The sequence below is a fragment of the Acanthaster planci genome, linkage group LG01 (assembly GCF_054643075.1).
Source record: "Acanthaster planci isolate LZ-2023a linkage group LG01, COTS_SCS, whole genome shotgun sequence".
NCBI classification, from domain to species: Eukaryota; Metazoa; Echinodermata; class Asteroidea; order Valvatida; family Acanthasteridae; genus Acanthaster; species Acanthaster planci.
This window is the reverse complement of record NC_141777.1, coordinates 32,067,041-32,093,323: the sequence shown is the minus strand read 5'-3', so window position 1 is coordinate 32,093,323 and position 26,283 is coordinate 32,067,041. Positions and strand designations below refer to the sequence as shown.

Sequence of the window (26,283 nt, the reverse complement as noted above, 5' to 3'; positions counted from 1 at the left end):
TTATCACACAAACTAAACTTTATTGCGTAAAATTCTCTGTCACTTGACTGGTTGCGCTATCCTAAGTGCATTCACAACATAGCTTGCAAACTGGTATGTAAAGGTCTCCAAACTAGTCCCTTGTCTTTCTATGAACTGAATTTCAACAAACTTACGCACTCTTTAGTTTCAACTTTCAGGCGAACCCACGGCGAAAATAATCTGGCAACGATGGTGCAAAGCCAAAGTGACACCAGTTAGTATCACACAAACACATAATGTCCACTGTTTCCGTAGAACCGCCCCATTCTTTGTCTCGGCCAGCGACAACACACACAGATACGTGGCAGTGAAATGTGAACATCTGTCCGTTAAGAGTCTCAACAGATTCTATTTCAGTCTAAAACCAAATAAAACAGTTCCTCGTCCCAGGGCTTGGTAGTTTAAAATTTTCTGGAACAGATACTGCGGGGTTTCTGTTCCGTGTATATGTCATTGTATACTTATTTCCAATTCAGAGGGTGTGGCAAATTTTATATTCTTTCTGTAACTCTGCTCTCTGACAAATCGTCACTAATGGTATCAAAAGAAACTAATGGTAACACATGTCATTACTTTGCTTACGTGATTATTAGGTTACTTCCCGAAATCAATATCACTCACTCTCTAACAACAAACCTTAACTTAAACAGTTGACTCTTCGACTTCTTCAAGAGCCTGACTTTAAAATGTTTATTTATCCCTTTGGGCTGTGAATTCTTTATCATAATTCTGCACAAATTTAGCAAATGCAATACACACAGTCACGTGGACTGTAACTGATACAAAAATATGTAAATTAAGCTAGTAATTTTTTCCCAAGTACATTTGTGATGCATTTAAATCTTCTAAATATATTTCCTATCCATATCAAAGCAAGTTTGGCAACGCAGATAACATTCTCTCCCAGAGCCACTTCTTATTCATGCATCACAGCATAAATACAATATAAAGTTTACATTTACACCTACTTTGTTCAACGCTAAAAGGAATTAAACACCAAACAGATACAATTGACCAATGGTCTTGACTTTACATGTACAATGAAAGCCACAAAGGGGACAAATAAAGGAGGGGAATTCATGGGAATTAAAAATTCCCAATTCAAATCGCACTACATTGTAGGCACGAACATTCAAGATACGAAACCACGCATAATCACGTATAGTGTATTTAGACTTGATTCAAGTCGCTGCTCCATATGATCACTCCTGTTTAAGGGCTGCTGCACAAACAGGCAACCTACAGCAAAACAAGAAACTGCCATTCATTTAGAGGTCATTAACCTTTGGCAACAAAGCAGTACTGTGGTGTATTAATATGAGAAAAAGGACAAAAAAGGCTTTACCCTGGACTTACAAAATATTAGGTAACTTCCACATGAATGGAATCTATAAATCAAAATGATGCTTTACACCAGGAACAAGTCAACACAGCCTTTATACCAAGGCTGTTTTCCAATACTCGACTTGGGCTCCATTTCTGGCTTCAACTGTTTTGTTTACTTCCTGACTTTGAGGTTATAAGCGCAATAGTAAGTCTAATAGTGCCACAAAACATCAAGTAAGATGCAAAAGAGCCAAACATTACAATACTTCAATTTAAGTTAAACGCTTCAGGCCCACAATCGAGGACTTGCTTCCTACACGAAGCTTGAGACGGAGACGAAGTTGAGTATTGGAAAATGGCCCTAGCCTATAATAGAGGCTCTGCTTTGAATCTCTGAATGTTCTTCACAAGCCATTACATCAGCCACAACATCCCCATGGCCTGGCACGAAGTCCGGAGAGTCCAAGAATGCTTACTAGTAAGTCGCTAAAATGTCCATGCACAGATATCACTCCATTGTAAAAGTAAAAATCTACTTCAATAGAGTTCTAAAAATTGTCCTCAACCTTTTATAGGATTGAGTAATCTGTGCTGATTGCACAAGCCTTGCCAAAACTCACTAACATGCAACAAAAACTGTAAAATGTGCAAAATCTCTAAACCATTTAGACCACTACTCAAGTGTAGACTTGTACCCTGCTTTACAGCAATGGTTATGGACGGGGGTGTTACACAGGGTGGGGGCAATGGGTTGCCCGTCCCCCTCCCCCCAGAAAAAAAAATTAACAATTAAAAAAATGAATTAAAAGGGAAAAAAATGAAATGAAAAAAAAAAGTGAAAGGGGAGGAACAGGACCTATTGGTTTGGAAAATCCTAAAAAGTGGCCATCACTGTTGAGTTTGTATCAGTTCATTCTCTTGGTCGGAGGTTGTTCCACTCATTGCACTCATGTCTGGGCCAAGGGGCAACCCTCCATTTACTTTGTACAGGGATTTGTATGTTTATAAACAGTGAGATTTTGGGCACATTTGATGTAAAGGTTATGAGTTTAGTTAAGAATTCAGATTTTCCCCACAGACTACAACACTATTTTTGCCCTTTTGAGTCCCCATTGTGAAAAATGTAGCAGCCACCAACTGACCAATCAGAGAAAAGAACCAAGACTCGGTGATGTCATCTCGACCATGAGAACAGCTGTTGAGTGCTTCCACGTTGTCTAAAGTGGTTTCTTCCCCCCCCCAAAAAAAGGCCTGGCAACGCCCCTGTTTACGGGGCATTAGAAACTCATTTACAAACTAATCTACATCATATTACAAATGAAACTAACTATTATTTTATAAATACTATTCCGCTCTCTGTTATGGTAGTTCAACATTTTCATGCAATTTGCAAGTCTGAATCAGTTCTTTCACACACAGTGTTCTGGGGACAAAAAGTATTGAAGCATGAAGCACATATACTTGGCTATTTCCACAAGACAGGGGATTCCACACCTTGCTCCACACTTTGATTTGATAGCAATCTGATCCCCTCCCCCTAAAAGAAAATGACCGTGTTGATGGACTGACAGGTAACAAATTGTCCTTTTGTCTGAAGGCTTGCCTTCATCTTAAGGCCTATTAGCCAGGCATGCCAATGCCCAAACTTTCACCTGGGGCATACTGGAGGACACACGTGTTGTTCACCAAGAATTTGGATGGCATATAGGGGTGACAGGGGAGCACTCATTAACATTGATGATCAGACCACGGAACTATAAAATGGATGTTGCCATCTTGAAACTTCTTGGGTGTGCTAGACACCTGGGCCACATTACAATACAGCAGAAGTTGAAGGCCCAAGCCATCAACATGGGGCATTTTGAATGGAAAACTAACAAAGTTTCTTGGAGACTCTGATCGAGAAAGGGTAAGGATGGCAAAATACTGAGCTTCACATCATCACAGAAGGTTGACAGGAACATGGAACTCGGACTACATGTACTTTTCTAGACACTGCAGTATGAACTGCAGTTGGCTACAATTCTTATGACATTGTTATATGAGATGTCATGATACAATCATCCATGCGAAAGATGTCAAGTGGAAGAGTCTCCTCACATTTCCACGCCTACTCTTCACTGGGTAGTCGTAGACAGATCCAACTCTCTCTGCACTGCCCACAGCGTCTCTGCGCTGCGTTGGAGCTGGGCCACCTCCTCTTCATTCAGCCGCTGCTTGATCACGTGGCGCACGCCGTGCTGGCCCAGGACTGCCGGCAAACTAAGGAAGACTTCCCTGTCAATGCCGTGGTAACCCTGCGAAGGGACGTTTATGACAAGGAATTGGCATTCATTGGAACTGGTGTAAAATGTAAACACGACCAAAAAAAAAAAAACGGTTCAAAAAGAATTTAACTGTAATGTAATTAATTGATTTACACATGATTCATCAACTAAGAAAATCAGTGAAAATTAGGAAATGATATTTTTTTTGCCAGCAGATTCATAAGCAATAAAGTGACAATCAGACAGACAAGCCTTATCATGGAACAAATGCTCGCTCTACTGTAGAATATCCTTTTAATCCTGCACATGTATATTGGAGAAAAGACCACGCTTTGGTTGAGTACATGTACCTTTTAAGCTTCCTCCTATTTCAGAGATGAAAACGGAGATTGAATGCATCACTTCTTAATCATAAAATAACTAAAAAAATTTAAAATTCTAAAAATGTTGTAAAAAACATGAAGCATATTTTAATCCACATCAGCATTGCTCCTGGCATTTGTAATGCTTAGGGACACAATAAACACTCAACTCTATGTAGATCAATTGGAAAAGATCCCATTGTAAAGTAGTGTAAAAAGGCAACCTTGAACTGACATTCACAGAAAACAATGCTGGCAACTGAAATGCATACACTTACATAGAAAGAAGAGCAAGGAACAGAACAAGCACACGTATAAAAGAAGTGGCTGGTGTGTTTTTTTGACGGTGGACTCACCTGTGCCAGGGTTGAGAGAGCAAACACCGAATTCTGATTGCGCAGAACAGACTGAGCCAGAGTGCTAACACTAAGACCGATTGCCCAGGATGTGTAGCCCTTCAGTTGGATGACCTCATATGCACTAGGATGAAAAAAGTTTCATTGTTCAATACATTTTCAACCACAGGATGGACGGAGGAACCATAATTTTGGATAGTTGAACAGTGAATTGAAGGTGAATAATGCTCTCGACTCAGCAGCATATCCAGAAAAGTACACTTTTACAAAGCATCTAACAGACATGATGATTTGATGACTTTCTCCTAACACTGAACATTTGAATTTATGTACCGTATCGGCATCACAGTTCATAATCCTTGATACATGTACTGTACGTACACGTATTTGATAGGCTAATATCACACTCAATCCAAGGTCATGTTTGCAACTTTACATCTCTCCTGAATAGCTTACATAGTATGCTGCACTTAAAAAACCCTAAAACAAATACATGTACACGTACAGGGAATTTAAAATCCAAGTCATCCACTGAACAATAAGTTTAATACAATATCACAAACTGTTACCTCTAATAAGCACCTGGCACAGCAACAGTACAAAAACTTTACATACATTCATGTACTCACCTCCCTTACTGGAACATGAATGAAAAGTGATTTGAAATGAACTTGGTGGCATAAAATACATGCATTAACAGCATATATGTACACGTATGCTACATGTAGCAGGTGACATGAAAGTGAATTGAAAGTCTAGGTTTTTTTACACTCAAAGGGTTTCATCCCCTCAAAAGCAATCAATCTATGAAAAACTGAGTTATTCAACACAATGTCCATATGCAAACATCCCATGCCTTGCGAAGACTCGCTGCTCATAGGGGTTCTGCCTTTCACATAACACATCTATGAACGAGTGCATGCCACAAGCAGATTACATAATAGAACGGGGCCAAATGTAATGGTGCTGCTTAACAGTTAGCAGAAAAGTTGTGTTTACTATAACACAAAATCTGGCCGACCGAAAGCGCTCCTTCATGGCAGCGCTTGATGCGGTTGGCTAACAGTTGCGCACTCATACAGATTTCCATTGTTACACCTCAAAGTTGGGCCAAATATTTCATCCGAAGTAAGCACACCCTTTGCTTTGCGTACTGCTTATGGTCTCCAGAAAGTACGCAGCGCCACTGTTAGCATAAAATCAGGTGCTAAGCAGCACCATGACTGTAGGGCCCAGGAAATATTTTCTGCCGCACTCAAATATGGCCATTTTGTATGAAATGAGTTGGAAGAGAATGACAATTTCAATGGTTCAATTTTGTTTGCTAAGTAAGATATGTTCATATAATTTTAAGGACTTTCAACTTTTGAATAGTGCCAATTTTCAACCTTACATGTGTTATCATTTGTTTAAATAGCACACAGGCATTTAAAGTATTTTACTGTACATAACACGGTAGTCCTAACAGTTTGGGAAATGTACACTTGAAACTAGATAATTGGATTTAAATGACATACATACTTCAACAGGTGCACCATATCCATGTAATTACAAGTACAAGGCATTTGACTAAATGAAATGTAATGAACACTGCTTCAATCTGGCCGCTTTGCTTCTTTTGACGTGCCTGATGGCAGATGGTATTGCCACTGTATGTGATGATGTCACCATGATGACACTCTTACCACATTACCACATTACATATCTAAAGACCACCTTACATGCAATCAACCTGCAAGGAACATGTTGGGTTGAACTCAAATCTGCACATACAAACATGGGGCACAAGCAAAATTCATCACACGGAGGGGGAATTGGAAAACACCCAGGTGTAAGGACACTAAGGAAAGTAAGGGAGCATAACATCACAAAAAGGAAGAGCTCAGGGGTAGTACTCTCTTTGCACTGTACTCTCTGGTTCAAAACGACGTCACACTTCGGTACTCTATGGTGCATGCATGTGGCCCAAACATAACACATGCTGATCGGTATGTACACAGACATCAATTCACCATGTACATATATACATACAAGTATCCTAATAAATGATGATAAAGGAATAAACGTAAAACTGAATGAATATGATTTACTGAACTTAATGGTGCTATGATCATGACTTTAAATAAGAAAATAAATACATGCTTGGCCGGTCTTAAACATGCATGTAAGACCGGCTCAGGAGAATGGACATACGCGTACATGTAACTAACGTCCTCGCCTGCTGCTTGGGCATGATCAGTGTTCATTCTCATGAGCTAGTTTTAAACATTAGTGTAAGACCGACCAAGCACATTTTATTCGCATTCATAAATACCGTTTTAGTCAGAAAGTCACAAGAAGACACTATACGATAAATTTCCAAGGATTTTGTTGAAGAATTTTACTTTCATTTTCTGGAACACCCCCATCCATTTTATGGTATATTCCATATGCAAGTAGTCCAGAAGAATCTCCTCATATGGACTTGGCACTCGCATTTGCATGGCGAGTTTTGCATGCCATAGTGCACACAAACGCTTGACCAATAGGAATGGATTAAACTGTCTCGTATCCAGGTGCTAGAGCATTTTCATGCAGTGGGCACTATCAAATCACCGCGGGCATTAATGGCATTATCAAATGTTATTACAAAGTCACGTTACACACTGTTGAAAAGGGAAACTGGTACCGGGTATTGATAAATGCTAAATATTGGGTCTTTGCTGATGGTGATTTGTACGCAGCAAAAAGCTGCTCTTGGTTTGTTCTAAATATGAAGTGTGAGTGAACATGCTGTGCATCTTCAAATAAGCATGGCCTTCTATTGTGTTACAGTAAATGATTTTACAATGAAAGAAAAACAACGCAGAAGTTGTACATCGTGGAAGCTCACTTGTCTGCATGCAAAAAATGCAAGTAGAAAAAATGGTCAATGGCAGAGATGAAACTTCACAAGGGCAAGACGAAATGCCATGGTGAATGTACATAACATGCAGAAGGAAAGGCCTACACACTGCTCTGAAACAAAATGGCTATCCACAGGAAGATCAGTGGTTATTTAAGAAAACAGACCTGTCGACAACCTTCTTGTGCAACTTTTTCCACTCGCTGAGAGACCCTGCGGATTCCACTTCTGCACCAAGTCTGATACAGACATCCAAAGATAACACAGATAAATACAACTCTTCAGTCAGAGATAACAGTATTCCAAGGTAAAGTTGTCAAAAAATATCCATGGTAACATTCTGAAGTGTTCTCATTTCTGCAGACAGGGAGCGTTTTTTTGTACCAATGTCACACAGTTTTGATATTCTGGATACCAGGTGGCGGAAACTGGTTGATGGATGGCCAACAATGTGGTTTCCTTTATGGAAACTAGACTTGCCACTGCATTTCAATGAAATGTCTCCCTCTACTTTATGTGGACTGCTCATAACACCATGCATACAGAGAAAAGTATCAAGCAGGCAAACTAGAAAAAAAGACCACAAACATGCATAAAAAAAGAACAGCACTGCCAAGTGGTTGGTGCATCTCCTTTGTATTTGGAATACACTGTACTACAGGTAGAGCTCAACCAATATGAATGAAGAATACTGTACCATGGATGTCAAATCAAGTCTGGACTTACAATGCCCCTCATCAGCCAACATGGGCCACTGAGGCCACCAGCAGCCATCTTAGTACATGTACATGTATGTTACTGTGCTGAATACAAGGGCAATTAAAAGGCTTACTCATCATTGTAAACCAGATCATTCTTGGCATCAACAGTTACAATGGTATGCCAGCTAACGATCATCTTGGTAGCCAGCAAGGTCAGGTGGCTGCTGGTGGCTTCAGTCGACACAAGAGCATTGTGAGTCCAATTTTTTTTTAAATGACGTCCAACTCCGTGCACTATACAAGCACAGCAAGTACATCAGTAAACTGCACTGCAGGGGTGAAGTACATTGTACAGTTCATAAAGTAATGACAAAACATGCAGGCCAACCATTCACCTCATTATGCATTATTCACTTTTGAGCGGTCAACTTGTTACACAGTGGGTGCTGAATGAGCCATTTGCGAGTTAAATTTGAATAAAATCTGGCACACGGAGATATCTGATTGCACATAAATATAACAATTTGAATTCCCCAGACTAAAGACACTGTTGCTATACCTCGTGATTCAGGGCAAGCTTTCGCATAGCAACCACCATCTCTGGAATGGACTGGTTCCTTTGAGCCCTTCTTATTCCTTGAAAACAGTGTATTGTTGCAAGGCGTCTCTTATGTAACTAAGAAAAAGCTTGCCCCGAATCATGAGGTATAGCAACAGTGGTTTTAGTATAAAGAATTCAAGTTGTTATGTTCAAGTGAATTAAAGAACTCAGTGTACCAGATCGTTGTAAAAGTCAACTCGCAAAAAGGCTTATTGTTCTTGTTAACAAATACATTTGTACATCACGTGCGGGTTATGCTTTGAGGATGGCTTAAACCCCTTAGTGGATTTTTGTGTAAACACACTGAAATTCCAGCTACAAGCAGAGTTGAATCCTGATAAAGGCAAATTTGAATCCTTTCCAGAGAAATCAACTTTCTTTCTTGACCAGGAATTCAAGGATTAAAAGTCAGTGAGTCACTTTTCAAACCCTGAATATACATGTAGTCTCTGCTCTAGGCAAACAATACAAAAATCACAACATGAAACAAAGATTTCCCAATCACATTTTCAATTTTTGCAGCTCGTCTTTGGCTGAGCTTCATAATGACATATTTTAAAGTACATGTACCAAGCTGTGCATCTGTATTGTACATACATGTATATGTCATTACCCAGTTTGCTTATTAGTAACAAGTGCTGTTTAATATTGAGTTCTACACGAACATGTCCGACGACTTAACTCTTAAAAGAAGGTGCTTCAGACGTCATAAATGCAAACAAAACAAACAAAGGAAACAGAGATAAAAAGAAAACAAGTACATGTATGTAATCTAAAAATGAAAAACAAAATGGCAAACAGTGCACTAGTACAATGCGAGCAACTACAACCTTCAAAATAAAGGGACTTGTTAAATCCAGTGCACTGCTACAGAGGTCAAACACTGTCCAAACGGCTACCACCAGGTGCAGCGTACATATCTAGATGAGAGGTACGTGTAGCGGTAGCGGACATGGCTAGTGGCTCTTATAGTCTCCCATTTACAGCGTCAGCCATAACTATTGAGACCTAACCTTTTTCCAGCGAAACTCAACGAAATGCTACACAGTATTTACTGCACCCTTAACCCCTTCGCGTCGGGACGCGGCTAGAGCCGCCGTAAAAATTGAGATCCTCGGCCTGCTTTTCAGCTATTATTCTTGGCCCACGCTCAAGCGAACACGGTGAAAGAAGGCAGACCCTGGCTTTTCTATATATGGTGATTGGCCTTTGTGTATAGCCCAGAAATGAAAAGACTGAATTTGCATCATAATCACCAGCTTCACAATAGTCCCCACTATGAAAAGAGGCAACGGGAATGTGGAAGCGTGAGTAGAGCCGCATGCCACCGAACAATGAGCCTTTTCACTGCGTAATTCAAAGCGTGCAGAGCACGCAGGGCCACAAACCGAAAATTTGCGGTTTGGCAGGTGGCCTTCGTGGCCAAGCAAAGCTGGAATTCTTGAAGTCGGCTTTCGGAAAGAAATTCCCGTCGTCAAGGGGTTAAACAGCCCGGTAATAAGCCTTTTGCGAGTTAAATTTGAATAAAATCTGGTACACTGAGTCCTCTAAATTCATATGAACATAATTTGAATTCTCCGTATTAAAGACACTGCTGCTATACCTCACAATTTTAGGCAAGCTGTTACTATGTTACATACACGTAAGAGACGCCTTGCGACAATACAGTGTTTTCATTGGATAAGAAGGGCACAAAGGAACCAGTCCATTCCAGAAATGGTGGTCCCCATGCAAACGCTTGCCCTGAATCATGAGGTATAACAAGAGTGTATTTAGTCTGGGGAATTCATATTGTTGTGTCTATAACTCAGTGTGCCGGATTTAATTCAAATTTAACTTGCAAAAGCCTTATTTACATGCAGTGTTATTTTAAATTGTGAGGAGGAGAACTTCATTCCCTTTAACTCTTAACCTGATTGCCCCAAGGAAAAGGGTTTGGTTGAGGCCTGTAATGGCTATAATCAAGACAATTAAACAGTGGGTGCATTCATTCAGTATTGTCTCTGAGAGTAAGCACTACTCCTAAAATGCTGCACAAAAAAGTCACTGCATAGCTGTGGAAAACTGCTGTGAAATGTCAGCCATGTTATGCATGCATTTTTATCTTTCTTTTTTTTTTTTTCACATGAAACCTGGTCTGATTTAGTTAAAGGTGAGGGCAGTAGGCAGGCAAACATTACTGTACCCATCTGCTTTCTCCTCTTGACCTGTCTTGACGCTACAGTGAAGATATCATGGGAAAAAAATATCAGTTAAAAGCTTACGTGTAGGTGGTACATATAGGAGGCTTCAAGCCAATGCAAGTGTATGCAGGGTTCCCTCAAGGTTGCATTTTCAAAGGCAGGTGAAATGTAGATCACATCTGAACTATTTGGGGGCTGCCGTATCGGCACAATCTGGCTGGTACGGGAAAACAAACTTTTACTTAATCTCTGAAAAAACAATCTATTCATTTTTGCAGTTAAGGTTTTATGCGGATTTTAAGTACTTTGTATATGTGTAGTGTCTAAACCAGTCAGTCGGCACGGGTGGTTTATTGTCACAATCACAGCTTCACTGTGATGCATACATACATATAGACAGAGCGTTAATAAAAGTCAAATATGGGTAAATTGCTACAAATCAGTGCAAACAGGTGTACACTGCTGTTGGAGCTATTCCTGGACTTCTGTAGAAGGGCAATTCTCCATGGGTTGTTGGACACGGGATTGAAAATTCAAATGTGAAATTCTGTTTTGAAATTTAAAGATAATGCGTATCGTAGGAGTGATTCCTGTAAAACCTTATGACATCACTGAAACACCTGTCTTTAGGGGATTTGTGGGAAAAAATGGGCTTCAAAGTGAATAAAGATAAAAATCAGTGCATATGGCACATACACTAATTGAACAGACTTGTTGCATGCATAATGCTTATCGCTAAAAACAAGGCCTTCAAAGGGCAACTGATAATGTGTAAATGTTGAAACTTAAAGTACAATACGATCAGGGGCCAGTCAAAAGTTTTGTGCTCAAATTTCAATTCTTTTCAATTTTTTTGATCCACCCACCCATTCCCATTTTCATTGAAAAAAAAAAGTTTCAATAAGTATTATACACTGGTGGTTGCCATGTTAAATGCCGCGCTGTAATTGCACGGACAAATTCTCATTGAAGTGCTCCTGATATAGCATTCTTACTTTTTAACAAGTCAAGCTGTTCCCTTAATTATGTACATATGAACTTTGGATTTGGCACTCTTGTTTACAGCACTTTCAAGTTCCAGAGAAAAATTTGCAAAATGTTGACGTGAGATATTTAGTATTTGCAACAACAGAGTGCTGTGTAATGCAGCCCTAAAAGCAAACCATCAGCTGCTGTCCTTGTACATGTACATGTAGTCTTGGCTTCAAGTGGGTGAACAGTTCAGTGGTAAAAGAAATTTGTAATCATTCTGTGAGTACAAGAAAACAAAGTTTAAGAATATCACAAAAAGGATTCTTGGTGTGGCATGTAGTTCTTGTAAAAGATCAATTTCTTTTTCTTTTTGTTCTAATGAAAAGTTGATTTTGATCCTCAGTTATCTACCTTGACACACCCTCCATTTTGAAACATGAAAAAATTGAAATGTTAAAATATGGAAAATTCTGAATGCCCCTTTACTTTAAACTCAAGAAAGAATGAAATTCATGATTTTAACATCTCATGGCTTTTAGTGTGAGTAACAGTGTTAGTCCAAATTCTTGCAAACACTGTAAGTAACCGAATGCATGATTCCACAATGAGAATTTTCGTTTTTGAAGTTTTGAGTATGTGTAAATGACAGTTAGGTCCCCGGTAACAAAACAACACTTAAGTTTCACCAGCAGTAGGAGAATCATAGCTCAAGGAATGACTCAAAGTCTCCCAACTGTACATGTACCAGTAACCATGGTAACTTGTAAATTCCATAGAATAGCCCAGAACACAATATCATGAGTACTGCTGACCAACTGCGGCCATTGTTAATGTAGCATTGACTGATGAGTGCAAGACAAAATTAGGATGACTGCACCCTTCATCAGAGGGATTTTTGGTTATGTGTGAGGTAATGTGACACAGTCCTGGGGAAAGAGTTTTTATACCCATGATGATCCTTTAGTTCATGGTACATGTATGTAACATAAATGTACGTGTAAATACATGTATCTAGTACCTTCCTCAGATTTGATGAGTTAAAATTTGTTCATTGCTAACAAAATTAAGCAAATTAACAACTTGAAATGTTATGAACAAATAGCAAACAATAAGTTTTGTTACTTTAAAATGCAAACTCATTTATGTATTGTACTTCTTTTCAAAAGCACTTTCTTTTCTCTGGGCTGTTATCTGCTTCTAAAATGAGCCAGTTCAGTATTTCAAAAAGCCACGGTCTTTCCAGAACAAAGCATGTGCTTGAGTCAGCATATGGCTGTGCTAATAGGACAGGCAATCTCGCGCTTACGAGCTGTTCCTGAATAGCCTCATGCTGGGCATGCACTCTTGGAATACGGAACTGGCTCACTGATGACAGCATACCAGTACATGTATGTGCCCATTTGTTTCACACGGATCCGGATCGCCATCAGTGGCTGGTTCACTGACACCAGAACCCGCCTAATGGATAGTGCGAACCAGCTGTGGAATCGCTGATCGAGATCTGTTTGATACAAACAGGTGCTTTATAGTAGGCTAAATATTGAGTACTCTATACATCTAAGTGTAATATTCTCAAAATGCACTGTACATTCAAAAGTCTCAGCAAGTTATTCAATGATTTACAGGTACAGGTAAACACTGGTAAAAGTCAATGGGCCCTTGTCTTAAAATCTGAATTGCATGTATAAATGAAAAATACAAATAACCATTAATTCTAATACAACATTAAATTCATGTACAACTGACGTGAGCAGAAACAAAACTGTATACATGTCCAGTGTAGCATTTCTACAAGGGAGAGAAGAAACTGTTAGGGTAACGGTGTGGGTCATGCCAAAGTAAAAGTACCATTGTGTACGCAATTGGAGGAAAACACAAAGTGGTCAGTTGCAATGCATTCCAACTAAAACCTGCACTTAATAGAACATTAACGCTAAAAGCCAACTTACGGAAAGAGAGAGCTGAATGCATTGGCTTACCTTTCTACTACATCTTTATGGAGATCCTTCCATTTGTCGGGGTCAACCTCGGAGCCAATGGCAGGATTAACTGAAATGAGGTTCACGCCAGCGATACTGGTGCCAGACCAGACTGGAACTACATGTAAAGCAAAGGAATAACAATCAAAGGAACTTCCATAGGTGAAAAAAATCTCTTCTGTTTGACTAGCCATATGTATTCACCTCAACTGAGAAGTTGGTGACAATACTTCATCACTGATATCTGTAAAACGAAACAGGAAAAGATATAACCTGAACAAAAATACTGACTAAGACAAGAATCCATTGCTCAGACAAAAAAGGACGTCAAAATAATAGAAGTTTGTCATAAAGTACCACTTGTGTCTCCATGTTCGCCGATGATGTAACCATGGACACTACTGGGTGCTATCTGTAACTTCTCGCCAATGAGAAAACGGAACCTAGCCGTGTCGAGGTTGGTTCCGCTGCCGAAGACACGATTTTTAGGCAAGCCGCTCAGCTTCCAAGCAACATATGTCAAGATGTCTACAGGGTTGGCCACGATCATCAAGATGGCGTTGGGGCTATACTTGACCAGATTAGGAATGATTCCTGGGAAGATGGAATGTCAAACAAACAGCTTTATCACTTTCAGGCCTAGAACTGTCTCCAACCAGTAACCAATAATGCCCACAATACAGAGACAACAGAAGCTGTTCTTCATATTTGTTTCTTTGTTGCACCAACATCAAGTTTTCAGTGAGGCCAGTTATGATACTGTGTATGTGCATACGTTAGGAATAAACTGTAAGATTTAAATGGAGATAGTTGATGCTTGCTGCAAAAGCAGTTTTGTACATGAGCGAGATGTACATGTACATGTATAAATCACCAAATGTGATCAAATCCACACCTTTCTTGAACTCCACACCCTTTTGATGCTCCAGTTCCTCCTCACCCAGACTTCAGTCTGTCTTAGGAGGTTGCAGATTGTAAGATTTTTTCGTTAACCTTTTGAATTACTAAATTAAACCGGATAGATCAAAAATTGTATACAAGTCCATGTTGGTCTCAAAGGTATAAACTGGCTGACCTGGAGATGGCTCAGGTAACCTGAAACTGTATTTGAGTGGATTTGTTTATCACTATTTTCTATGCATGTTAGTTTTCAAAAGGAAACTGCCTGGCAAGGCAGTGGAACCTTATCCAACAGGAAGCCATAGTGAACCATAGAAGGAACCAAAGCAACGCAAAGGGATAAATTTCAGCAGAGTCAAGAATACCTTTGAAAATGGCCACATTCCTCTGGACAAGGTTGAGACGGCTTTCTCCTTCTCGCTGCCGGGCTCCTGCTGTCACGATGCAGAGTTTAGAGCCTGCTGATACTTTGTAATCTGATAGTTCAAAATAACCATAAGCATACGTGTAAAACAGCTTAACCGACCAAAACACAGCACACTAAACACTCCAAAAAATGATTTAGCAAACCATGTATCAAACCATCAAATATTACCATGCTTATTACTATATAAACTTATACATGTACGGTAGCAGGGTTTATTGAGGGAATAAATATGTGCTTGGCCAATCTTAAAAGTGGGTTTAAGACCAGCTCAGGAAACTGGATGCTACTAATGCCCGAGCTGCAGGCAAGGGTAATTTCAGCATTCAGTCTCCTGAGCCGGTCTTAAACGTTAGTTTAAGCACATACACGTACATTTGTATTTATTCCCGTTCATAAATACCTTAAAAAAACAAAAAAAAGCCAGAAAGTCAAAAGAAGTCGATATATGATAGACTTCTGGCAATTTTGTTACAGAATTTTTCTGTCCATTTTATGAAATATTCCTTGTACAAATTGTCCAATTGGCACACGTGTGGTGAGCTGCGTGCACACAGACTCTTGACCCATCAGAATCGATTGAACTATCTTGTATCCAGGTGTCAATGCAGGCATTATCAAATGTTAATACACGGTCAAGTTGCATGTTGTTGGATAGGGAGACTGCCTCAGGTAAATGTACATGTATTTAGGAATAATTTTTAATCTATGCAAAGATGTGTTTGTGCTAAATATGTCGATGTGAATGCATGGAGGAAGGACACAGAAGGAGTTGTAACTCAGACACTTCAAAGCATCCAATGATGGTCGCCGCCGAGTCTGACGAATAATAGAAAACATTCCAAAAATGCCTTATTGCTGTCTGCATCTTAGCTGGACAAGTGGGGCCAGTAATATCCTGGCAATACTTGTAGTTTTTGCTTGAAATTAAATACAAACTATCGATGTGACCAGGAAATAGAGAGAGAAAAATTCCTGATATTTTTGCCATCATAAATAAACTTTTTAAATTTTGACACACTTTTTCATTATCCATGCAAAGTTTGTAATTCTAGTCTCCTCCGTCCAATATACATCAGTGTCAAAGACTTGGAACGAATTTGGCAAAGACTGGCCATCAAAATATTCACTACTACTGGAAAGCTCAGTTCATTAGGAACAAAATGCGCTATTTCATCACAGGGAGTGATCGTGAAATCTCATAAAATACGCCTTTGTAAAAATGACATAATAAAAAACAAAACAAAAAGTCTTACAAACAGCTTGGCTACATGTATTTAGTCCAAAAAGAAGTCCAAAGGAAAGCGTTTGATAAGGGCAACAACTGCACATGAACACTTCGCGTACACAGCCTAGTAAAAGCAACTACACAAGCACTAAATTTGTTGTTGTCGGTTCATATCAAGCACTAACGATGGCATGAATATTCAACTTCTTATACTGCAGTGCACAACGTTTTAGGGATGCAGATTACCAACGAAAAATTGCGGCGACGATCACAGGGTACAAAGAGGGCTTTTGGTTGCAAAACAGGTGGTGAGTAGCAGGCGTGCACTGTGCTCTGGCTATGGACATACCGGGTATGCCAGAAAGCGGTACTTGGCCAGATAGTATAGCCCGGGTAGTTCAAACTCCTTCTGTGCCCTTCCTCCATGGTTAATGCTACTTTTCATCCTCATTAATACAAGTACATTGTCCATACAAGTTCAGTTTTAACAAGCTCCCTTTAAAGCTAAATGCCTAAATTATGTTCCTGTACTTTATTTCCACATAAAGCATTCTTCATTCTGCATGAACATGTCTGACAATGATGTACTGGTATGCATATGTCCATGTCCATTACTACTGGTTTGTGTACCATTACCTAAACCAAGGCAAGTATAAAAGCTCTGGCATTTCTTTGAAGTACGTCACGCGCACAATTAGTATGTAAAAGGCATAAGCGCTACATCTACATGTAGCAGAAGGAAGTCCAAACAAATAATTGCCATAGCAAGGCCATAAATACTACATGTATGGGAAATGACCATTGACTGGGTTTTGTGAAAGAAATTGTGAGAGCTAAGGAAGGGCAGGAACGCAGATCTGCCTACTCTCTTTTGTATCTGGCCTACAGGACTTCTAGCCTCACACAGGTCCCTGGATGTACATGTACCTGTAATGAAGAGCAATGCATAATGAGCAGCTGGCCTGGATCTGTAATGCACACCCTATGAATCTTCCTTTGGGCAATTTCCTGCCAGGTCACTACTCTGCATTCCAATGAGATCAAGCTGTGTTTCTTTGCTCCATAATCCTGTAAGACTTACCTGTATCTCCTTTGACCGAAATTCCTCGAGTGAAAGCCAAGCCGTGTTGGAGATCTTTGACTTCACCAGCCAGCTTGTCAGCCAGGACATCAACTAGGGCAATTTCACTGGCTACGTGCTGATAACAAAAAAGCAGGAAACCAAATCTACAAATAAATCAGTAGGCTACGAACAAGAAGTCAGTCTTTTGACTTGATACATACGTGTACTGTACATACATATACCGGTACGTGTATATGTACATGTATGTGTTCAGTATGACCAAGAAGAAACATGAATTTCATAATCTTTCACAGCCTAAATTTAAGAATACATGTACATCGTGTAGATCAGAAAACTGGGAATTTTGCATTGGGAAGATAAACTTGTACATGTACATTTGAACATTTGATTTCGACAATTGGACATAATATTTGTTGGCATAAAGAAAACCAAATGTTACATGTATATCTGTAGGTTTGTGATGGCATGAACAATTTTAGAGCAAAATTCTTTGAGTTCCAAAGTACCGTACACATACATGTACACTGTGCTGAACATTGGTATCTTGGAAGTAGCCAAGAAACAGGATATACATGTACTGGGTACTGTTTACCAAACAATGTACAGTACATGCACTGTGGAAGCTGACATCTGTAATTATTAGTATCATAACAAGCACAACTCATCAACTGACTGGGAGCTGTTTGATGCAAAAACTAGTCAACCTCAAGTGTATGACAGCAACACAGCAATGGGGAGGGAATCAAGAAAGCAGTGACTGAATCCTACATAATGAGTCTTGAGGCTGATTTTTTATCAATACTATCCACTTCATTTTGAATTACATGTGGGAAGAGCAGAGCTATCGCTAGCTCTTTGTGTGAGACATCACTAAGTTTGGTATCCTAATGAAATGGATGAAATGTGGTAAACAAATGCAGAGGGTGCCTCACTGGTAACTTAAATGTACGTTGGGCAACAACCCTTTTAAGGCCAGTTCACACATGCACTACAAGCGAATGTTAAAGCAAAGCAAATTCGACATCACAAAAGATTTGAAGCACAATTCTGCTCGAGTTGAAATGTGTCCAACTTTTGCTCAGTGCGAATATTTGATCTGACATCACAAATTCATGTTTGTGTTCAGTATCGTGTGAAGTAAGAACCGACCTTTAGTCCTAGCTTCAACTCAAGTGGTTTTTGGCGTCTTGTGACTCTCTTTTTTTTCCGTTGGGCAATGTTTCCACCACCATGGGTTGGGTTTATTGCCTGCAGATCAAGGTATGTGTGGGCTCATTGGTTTGATGCTTGCCACTGAGGGGGTTTTGAGTCACGATCATGCGTGTTTCATGTCTTTGTACATGTATATTGTGCATGTACCTGTGTCAGTATGCTGAAGGCGCAGGCCATGCCAACTTGGCCCACTCCCACCACTGTGACTTTGGTCTGGGAGTGTTCGCTTGTCTCCTCAGCCACCGGATGCATCAAATCTTGCTCTAGAATGGTTGCCATGGTAACACAGACTTCAAACTTCCAGATGCCTGGAAAATTACATCAAAAATCTGAGTCAGATAAACCAAAAAAGGGCAAAGCAGGAACAAAATGTCTTCTTCTCTATTCTGTGTAGGGACAATGTTTGACCTTCAATCCTCACAGATATTGTGGTCACTTCTTCATTATATTTTTCTGTCCTAAAATCACGAAATTAGAGACAATTGTTACTCTATAAATAATCCAAACTGCTGGATTGTCAGCAATTTCACTGTTTTGAGACTGTCTTCGTAAATCCAGCTACATGTATATTGTATGCATTAACTATCCCCCCCCCCGTCCATCCTCATGTGCTGCCCAAGGTCTTACAAAGAAGTCAGGGTCTTATCGCATTCATCAAGCCCTGGGTGGACATTTTGGTGTTTCATAGAACTAAATTTACTAACCAAAGGCAAAATAGATGGAAAAGCGACCTGCTTCTGTGGGGCCCTATCCGTCGAATGCAACAGCTCCAGATCAGTTTGCCAAACAGTCAGCATTGTCTTTTTGTACCCTACTGTATGTACCGTAGTTTTATGTACACGTACATGTGCATACCAGTACATGGACAAAGACACATTTTGCTGACCTTGATTCCAGCACTTTTTTGAGGGGGAGAGAGATTTATACCCATAAGAGATTTTTTAAAAGGGAAATAAAGTCTTAGGAGCATTCATACATGTATCAGACTGGTCATATTCCTAATTACAATTTTGCAGATTGGTGCAATAAAGGTAGACAGCAACCAGCCTAAAGCATTGCGTGAATTAATTGCGTCTACATGTACATTTTCTTTTACTGACCTTTACATGTAGCTCTGGAGGATTTTTTTCTATTGAGAAAAAAGGTCTGAAACTGTAATTTGTGAATATATTTACAAAGTCAAAATGACAATATTGGCACAGAAAAGCACAAAGCTCTGTTGTGGTGGAAATTCCCCAGTCACTGCACGTTCAGTGTGGTAAGTTGGTAAAATTTTATTTCTAGTCACATGTAAATTAAGCCAGTCTACCACACAGAGGGATCCCAATACGATGCTTTTAGCGTCGATCTGCGCACTTCCGCATTTAAGAACGAGGCTGCATGTGTCAGCTTCAATTCTTAATACAATCAGATGATTGAAAGTAAGGAGTCAAGACACAAAATGCATAAAGGTATGTTAAATTCAGACCTTTCAGGCTGCAAATTTTGGTGGAAGAGTCTTTCACTAGTTTCAGGATGACTCGACACATAAAATCAAAAGTACCGGTAATACTACGGGCCGGGTTTCTGAAGCTTTAGGGTGCTCATATGAAAGTCCAAACTCCGAGGAATATGCCGGTGTAAGTAAAATTGTCGAGTCATTCTCATTTCGGAAGATATTAGGATTCAACGTTTGTGACAATCCTGCAGTTTGGATTTCAGGCATTTAACTTAGACATGCCTTGAAGTAGGGCTGTGGTGGCGACAGGAGACAGTTCGTAAAAAGAGAGCCACTACAGCCCTATTTCTTTGTGGGGCTACAATGGGTCCTACCTGTCGTGCCTGTAAAAGCCTTGGTATTTACATTTTACAGGTAATATATGGAAGTGTATTAAACAGTTTTTCTCATAATAATAAACACGCAACTCATTATCTTTCATGTATTTACAACTTATGCGTAAGTCGGTACGGTCATTTCTACTCACTTAGCGCCTGCAATGCCGTCACCGCTCACACTTCCGGCAGCTCTGTCACTGCGTTGATGCGTACGGTTTACGCTTATTCTAGTTATGAGGCCTACCGATAGACATCCAAGGTCAAATTCCCCCTGGCCAACGATCAGCGCCTGGCTGTACGGAAGGTTTGCCTCAATTTCCAGATGACCACTTTGGCCGACCTTTTATTTTCCACTTCGGCAGCAAAGTAGGCCACGCCAGCACATGTCGACGTCTGTTGTGTTTATAACGTTTTCACTGGTATCCTATCCCTCCTGTTGATCTGTCTATGTACGAAGCTATACGGAACCAGTGCGTGGCGAACATGTGTTTGGTCACGTACGTATTAAATTTCCACAAGTCCGTTGTTTAGACGCATTTCCCACTTAAAAAGGTTGTTCATACCATAGAGCTACAATTGTAGCTCTATGTTCATACAATCAGCGTAAGGTTTCAGAGAAACTGATGTAAGTCTACTAATTCTAAACATCAGCTGCTTGGCGCGGCGCATCGCCTTTTCAATTCAGCGATCGTCCAATGGGAGCCTGCAAATCGTAGTACGTCCCTTTGTGACTAAGTCAATTACGAACCGGATAGTCCTTTTCCACCCACGTGACTGGATTGCGCTAAATGTAAACAATACCACCACGTGTGAACCGCCTTGCCCACGGTGATCGCATAATCCTACGGGCAGCCTCAACCCGCACGTACACGTACGCCCACAAGCGCACGTGCGAAAGCTGCCTGCTTGAATAGTTCATCTTGAATAAGTAGATTAGTATCATAATATCCCGACACTATGCACATTACCATCACAACACATTGCGGTCCAACACGCGTGACATCCCAGGAAGAAGGTCTATAAGTTTCACTACATAATTTAAAACAAAGAATAGCCCTAATCGGTGGCACGCACTGGCTTTTTTTGGGGGGGGGGCGCTCGGACCGAAATTTACCCCCATGTATTGTATATTTGTTTTTCAGAAAGTTCAAGGGAAACAACCTCTTACGGGTTATATATATATAACGGTTTTGCCCGTACCCAACGTATATTAATAAGCACTGTATGCTCAGTGCTTGTCCGACAGCTTGCGAAAAAACCTCACAAGCTTACCTCGGGTGGGACTCGAACCCACGACCTCCTGCTTACTAGTGCAGATGTCTTAACCACTCGACCACCGAGCTTGCCGGGGTCGGCTGGCCGGTCCGAGTCATCTTGAAAACCTCTTACGGGTCGGGTTTCAAGCTCCCACAGCCCCCTGCCATTGTCTCTAATAAGGGTAAAAATTAAATCAGCATTTTTATTGATGAGTCCTCAAACCAAGCAATTCCTCGTCTGGAAAAACTGGACTGCCAGGTCTAAAAGGTCTTTAAAAGCCAAGAATGAGTTCCTGCAACCACAAATCTGTGGTTTCATGGAAACTTATTTCTTCCCCTCGAAACTAGTAGCTATTGACAAGCAAGCAATTAAATGCAAAAACATAAATTACCAAGGACTGTTTGCCTTTTTGATTTATTTATGAACAATTATAGCAAATAAACATGAATTCTTTTACACACCTTGGGGAAAAAAAAGGTCTGGAATAATAACAAGTTTAGCTGTGGATTTTAGCCAACGACTTAAATACTGCCAAGTCTATCTTATGCAGGTAACACCACGGAGCTATAAAAAAGGAAAGCTCCATGGTAACACTACGACATTGTACACTTACTAGCATCCCCAGTCGTGTTTTAGCACCGGTGTTAGGCTGTGTCCGAATTACCCGACTTTGGCCTAACATTATGCACAAGTCTATGGTAGTGGGTGGGCCAGATCCCATGATAGAGTTGCATGTAATTTCAAGCCACAGCCACGTGACTCGTATGTACGGCCTTATTCTTATTTCTAAAAGATCGAGTACACTAAATCACAAACATGCGGAATGTTAGCAAAAGTTAACTTTAATGCACTTCTTAATAAACATGCAGGCCTTCCATCACACCAATTTAAAAAGTGCAGCTGATAACAGACCTATAAGACCAATTTTCAAGATGTATTTTTTTTTTGCGTTGGGGAGATGTTAATTTCTATTACGGGTTTGCCCTTACCCAACATAATATATATTAATAAACACTGTATGCTCAGTGCTTGTCCGACAGCTTGCCAAAAAAGTCACAAGCTTCCTTGGGTGGGACTCGAACCCACGACCTCCTGCTTACTAGTGCAGATGTCTTAACCACTCGACCACCGAGCATGCCGGGGTTGGCTGGCCGGTCCGAGTCAGGTGAAGCAGCAGGTACCATGAACTATTTTCAAGACCTCCACGAGCAGGAGGTCGTGGGTTCAAGTCCCACCCGAGTAAGCTATATAAGTATATAAACTATAAAACCAAGTAAAACAACAATAACAAAACAAACTGGTTCTCGTCCAGGCATTTGTTTTTCAAGGGAGGCAGCCCCCCCCCCTTAAAGTCTCAGATTTCCAAAATAGCAGGTGGATATTTGTAACCAATTTGTATCATTTTTACGTATACCTAAAAAAAGGAATTCTCAACTCTAACAGATCTTAAACCTGCATTTAAAGCTGTTTTGTTGCCAAATGAATGCAGTCAAGAATCCTGCAAATATGACAACAAAATATTAACATTTTTGGAAGAAGGCGGCTGGGTAAAACTAAACAAGTTGGACCGAGAAACTACTGTACATTTCTACCTGGCCTGAGAGAACGTCCATAGTAAATGGGGAAATGCAGTAAGATAGAAAAAATGTAACAAGTTATAAAAATGTAATGAGGTTGAGGTATAACATTCACGATTTAATAATAAAATACAATATGGGTGTCGATTACAAAGCAAATAAAAACCCCAAAAACAAAAAACTAAAGAGCAGAACAGAGCAATTTTTCACATTCTTTTGTAAATTTGAACAACTAATCAAAGCAAAAACAAACAAACAAACAAACAAACAAACACCCCAACAAACAAACAACAAAGTTTCTTCTTGTTGGTGGAAGGAAATCACTTCTCTGGCAAGATTCTCTCAACTGGTTTTAGTTCAAAGAAACAAGACTGGCATTGTGCATCAGGTATCAGGGGATACGCTACAATGCAGTATGATCAGAGAGAACTTCATAAGTTTGGAAGTTAACCAAAAATTCATCCATTTTTAAACCTAGTTTTGGGAGAGCAGTGGAAAATCTTCAATGGAAAATCACTTTTGCCTCTCTCTGCTCCAAAGCTAGTACATGTAGGTAAATAAACTGATATGATGTGTTTTCTACAAATAGTCTTTTTATGTATATATCTAATAACATGCTACATATTCTTTGTACAGGCTTAATATGCAAAAGTGGCTAGACAAAACTAACGCATGCATGTTGGCATTTGTTCACTTCATTCAATGATGAAACTTGTTAGGGGTGATTAGGTTACAATAACTCCCTAGGAACAAGGACTCATTTAATATGCCAGAGAAGAGTTCCCATTATCAAAATGGAACTGATTTAAACGATGGACCATTAACACACCAATTTTCACTAGCTTTGTGTGTGTGCTTGCAATGCCTCACATTGGTAGAGCACTAATTCACAGGCATACACCAAGGGAGGATCCAAAGGTGTCATTCACCGCTGTCAAATCAGCAACCCATCAAAAAAATTTCCCCTTTTTTTCAGTCCCTGAGAAAAAAAAAGCAGCAACTGTGATCTCACCAACTGTGGAACCCTGATTTTCCAAATCACTGTGAGCAAATCCCTTCAGCTCAACTACCTACATGTACATGTACTTGCACCCATAATCCCCAAAACACCTGTTTACATCCATCAATGAATACATTTTATACACTTTTTTATATATGTACATGTATTTGTACATTCCTGTATCATTCCACAGTCCATTTCAAAGAAAATACTACAAAACCATAAATTTTTACATGCAGATGATGGCAAAATTCATGCACCATTTGCTAAAGAACTACTTTTAAGGTTGACCTTTAGAAGAAATTTTATAACAGGAATGACACCTGTATCAAAGAAATGGATCCACCCATGGTTTCCTGGAGTTCAGACAGTGTGCCATCAGTAAGGTTATGTTGTAGCGAGGACTTTAGTGGATCACAGAAGACTCTAATTTTCTAAGACCAGTGCAAGCCAATGCATGCATTATAACACTGCACAAAATCAGGTGAAACAGCAGGAACAAGTTTGAACAGTGTCTTATGTTAATGTCTAGTCAATGTACCATAAGTCTTTCTTCCAAGAAAGACAAACCTCCAGGTTTGAAGTTTCTTCCTTGGAAATTAACAAAGTTAAGCCTTACTGGGCATGCATTAGCCATTCAACAGACAGCATTCAAATGCTATTATTTCACTGGTTAACCTAAGCAACCCTGCAATAAATATTCATTATCTCATATTAGATTCTTTCTAGTCAGAGCTTGGCATCAAAGAACATGCTAGTCAGCTGTTGTTAATTTCGAGAGAAATAGGAGTGACTACTCGTAATCCAATCTAATACATTCATTCAGGACAATTTTGTTTTCAAAGTTAAACTGCACATGAAACGTGCAAGAAGGCACTTGCTTTTCAGTCTCATGAATATTCAAAGTCACATGTGGATAGAAAAATAGGCCACTGAGGTAAAGGACCATAAAAGTTTTACTTGCAAAAAGGTTGATTTTGTCTTCAAATTTCAAACAGTCCATCATCTTTGCTTTGTAAATATTCTTTCATATTAGATAATTATAATTCTAAGAATTGTTTAGACTGCGCTGATCAAAACTGACACATTTCTACCCTATTCCTAAGCAAACAGATATGTTTCTGAGTTGATTTAGGGCTTCTTAGTTCCCAAACAGGTTTTGGCTAAATTTCTCAAGTAACTTTGTATTCACGATAGCATCTCTGTGAAAGTTTAACTTCAGTGCTCACACTTTAGAGAAGACTATGAAAGATAGCAAGTTACATGTTTGCTCTCGAGCAATTATTACTTTTGATACGTAACTAAGCTACATGTATTCTTTGATGGGAGTAAGACCCTTACCTGGGTGTGCGCTATTTAGACTAGGAATACTGTTCTACCATTTCTCAAGCATCAGTGCACATGACAGAAAAGTGATTTTGTATTTTAAAAATGGAAAGTTCCAAAAAATTAAGCTTCATTTTTTCCTCTAGTACAAAATTGGTTTTTTTTGTAAACTGGTTATTACATTAAGGCAGCATTTCTTCAATACATCAAGCAATAATACAAGCATGTCTCTTTAGCTATGAGCATAACAAATGTCATTTCAAATTAGCAAGAACTTTGTCAATGAATGAAGCAGCCTGCACAGCTTGGTTTGAGGAAGTACCGCAAACTCGTCCTAATCCCACTTCAACACACCTTCAGAATGCAGAATCAATTACATGTAGTCCCTGGGTGAAATTGTTTTACTGCCCCAAAATGTTATATGTACTTCAAAATGCCATCCAGGACTAATGCCTATCAGTTGCAGATAACACACACCAACTTGTTTCGGTATATCATACAAAGTTACATTCTTACCATTCAAATTTCACAATACCGAGTCCATAAAACTGGGCCCTTGGTAGGTTTTTTTTAACAGATGTAAAAACAATCATCAAATACGGTAGTTACAAAAGAATATTCCATTGCATTCTTAAATATTGCAGATTTAACCCCTTTTCAAAGCTCAGCTTGAATCTTTTCACAGGTATAAGTCGCACATTACATGCCATTGACACAGACAGAAGCTTTTCTCAAGTAGACCGAGCACCATCTATTCTAAGCTGTATCCCATTTTTAATTTCCCCAAATGAAAACTGCTTGTACCAAC

General features: G+C 39.6%; 1 protein-coding gene across 4 annotated transcripts; it reads right to left on the bottom strand.

Moving 5' to 3' along the window:
- On the bottom strand, positions 1-20,737 carry LOC110976729 (L-lactate dehydrogenase-like). Of its 4 annotated transcripts, XM_022230270.2 has the most exons (11): positions 20,465-20,737; positions 18,648-18,808; positions 17,286-17,403; positions 14,918-15,028; positions 14,010-14,246; positions 13,653-13,770; positions 10,704-10,736; positions 7,384-7,455; positions 4,333-4,456; positions 3,448-3,644; positions 1-1,260 (listed from the first exon to the last, which is right to left on the bottom strand). In XM_022230270.2, exons 2-10 carry the CDS (start codon positions 18,777-18,779, stop codon positions 3,465-3,467), a joined length of 1,125 nt encoding a protein of 374 aa, XP_022085962.2. In that variant the 5' UTR covers positions 18,780-18,808; positions 20,465-20,737; the 3' UTR covers positions 1-1,260; positions 3,448-3,464. The 4 variants fall into 4 exon arrangements, with proteins under 4 accessions (XP_022085962.2, XP_086994786.1, XP_022085963.2 ...); XM_087138660.1 differs by having other exon boundaries at positions 1-3,644; XM_022230271.2 differs by lacking the exon at positions 10,704-10,736 and having other exon boundaries at positions 1-3,644.
- Between the last annotated feature and the right edge of the window lie 5,546 nt (positions 20,738-26,283).

Bases quoted from the DNA above. Each gene is read 5' to 3' on its own strand.
- LOC110976729 (XM_087138660.1), bottom strand. From the start codon at position 18,779: ATGGCAACCATTCTAGAGCAAGATTTGATGCATCCGGTGGCTGAGGAG. The intron at 10,737-13,652 runs GTAAGCCAATGC...TCTTCACTGTAG, and splicing joins CATAAAGATGTAGTAGAAAG to CGTCAAGACAGGTCAAGAGG. The intron at 3,645-4,332 runs GTGAGTCCACCG...GTCCCTTCGCAG, and splicing joins CTCTCTCAACCCTGGCACAG to GGTTACCACGGCATTGACAG.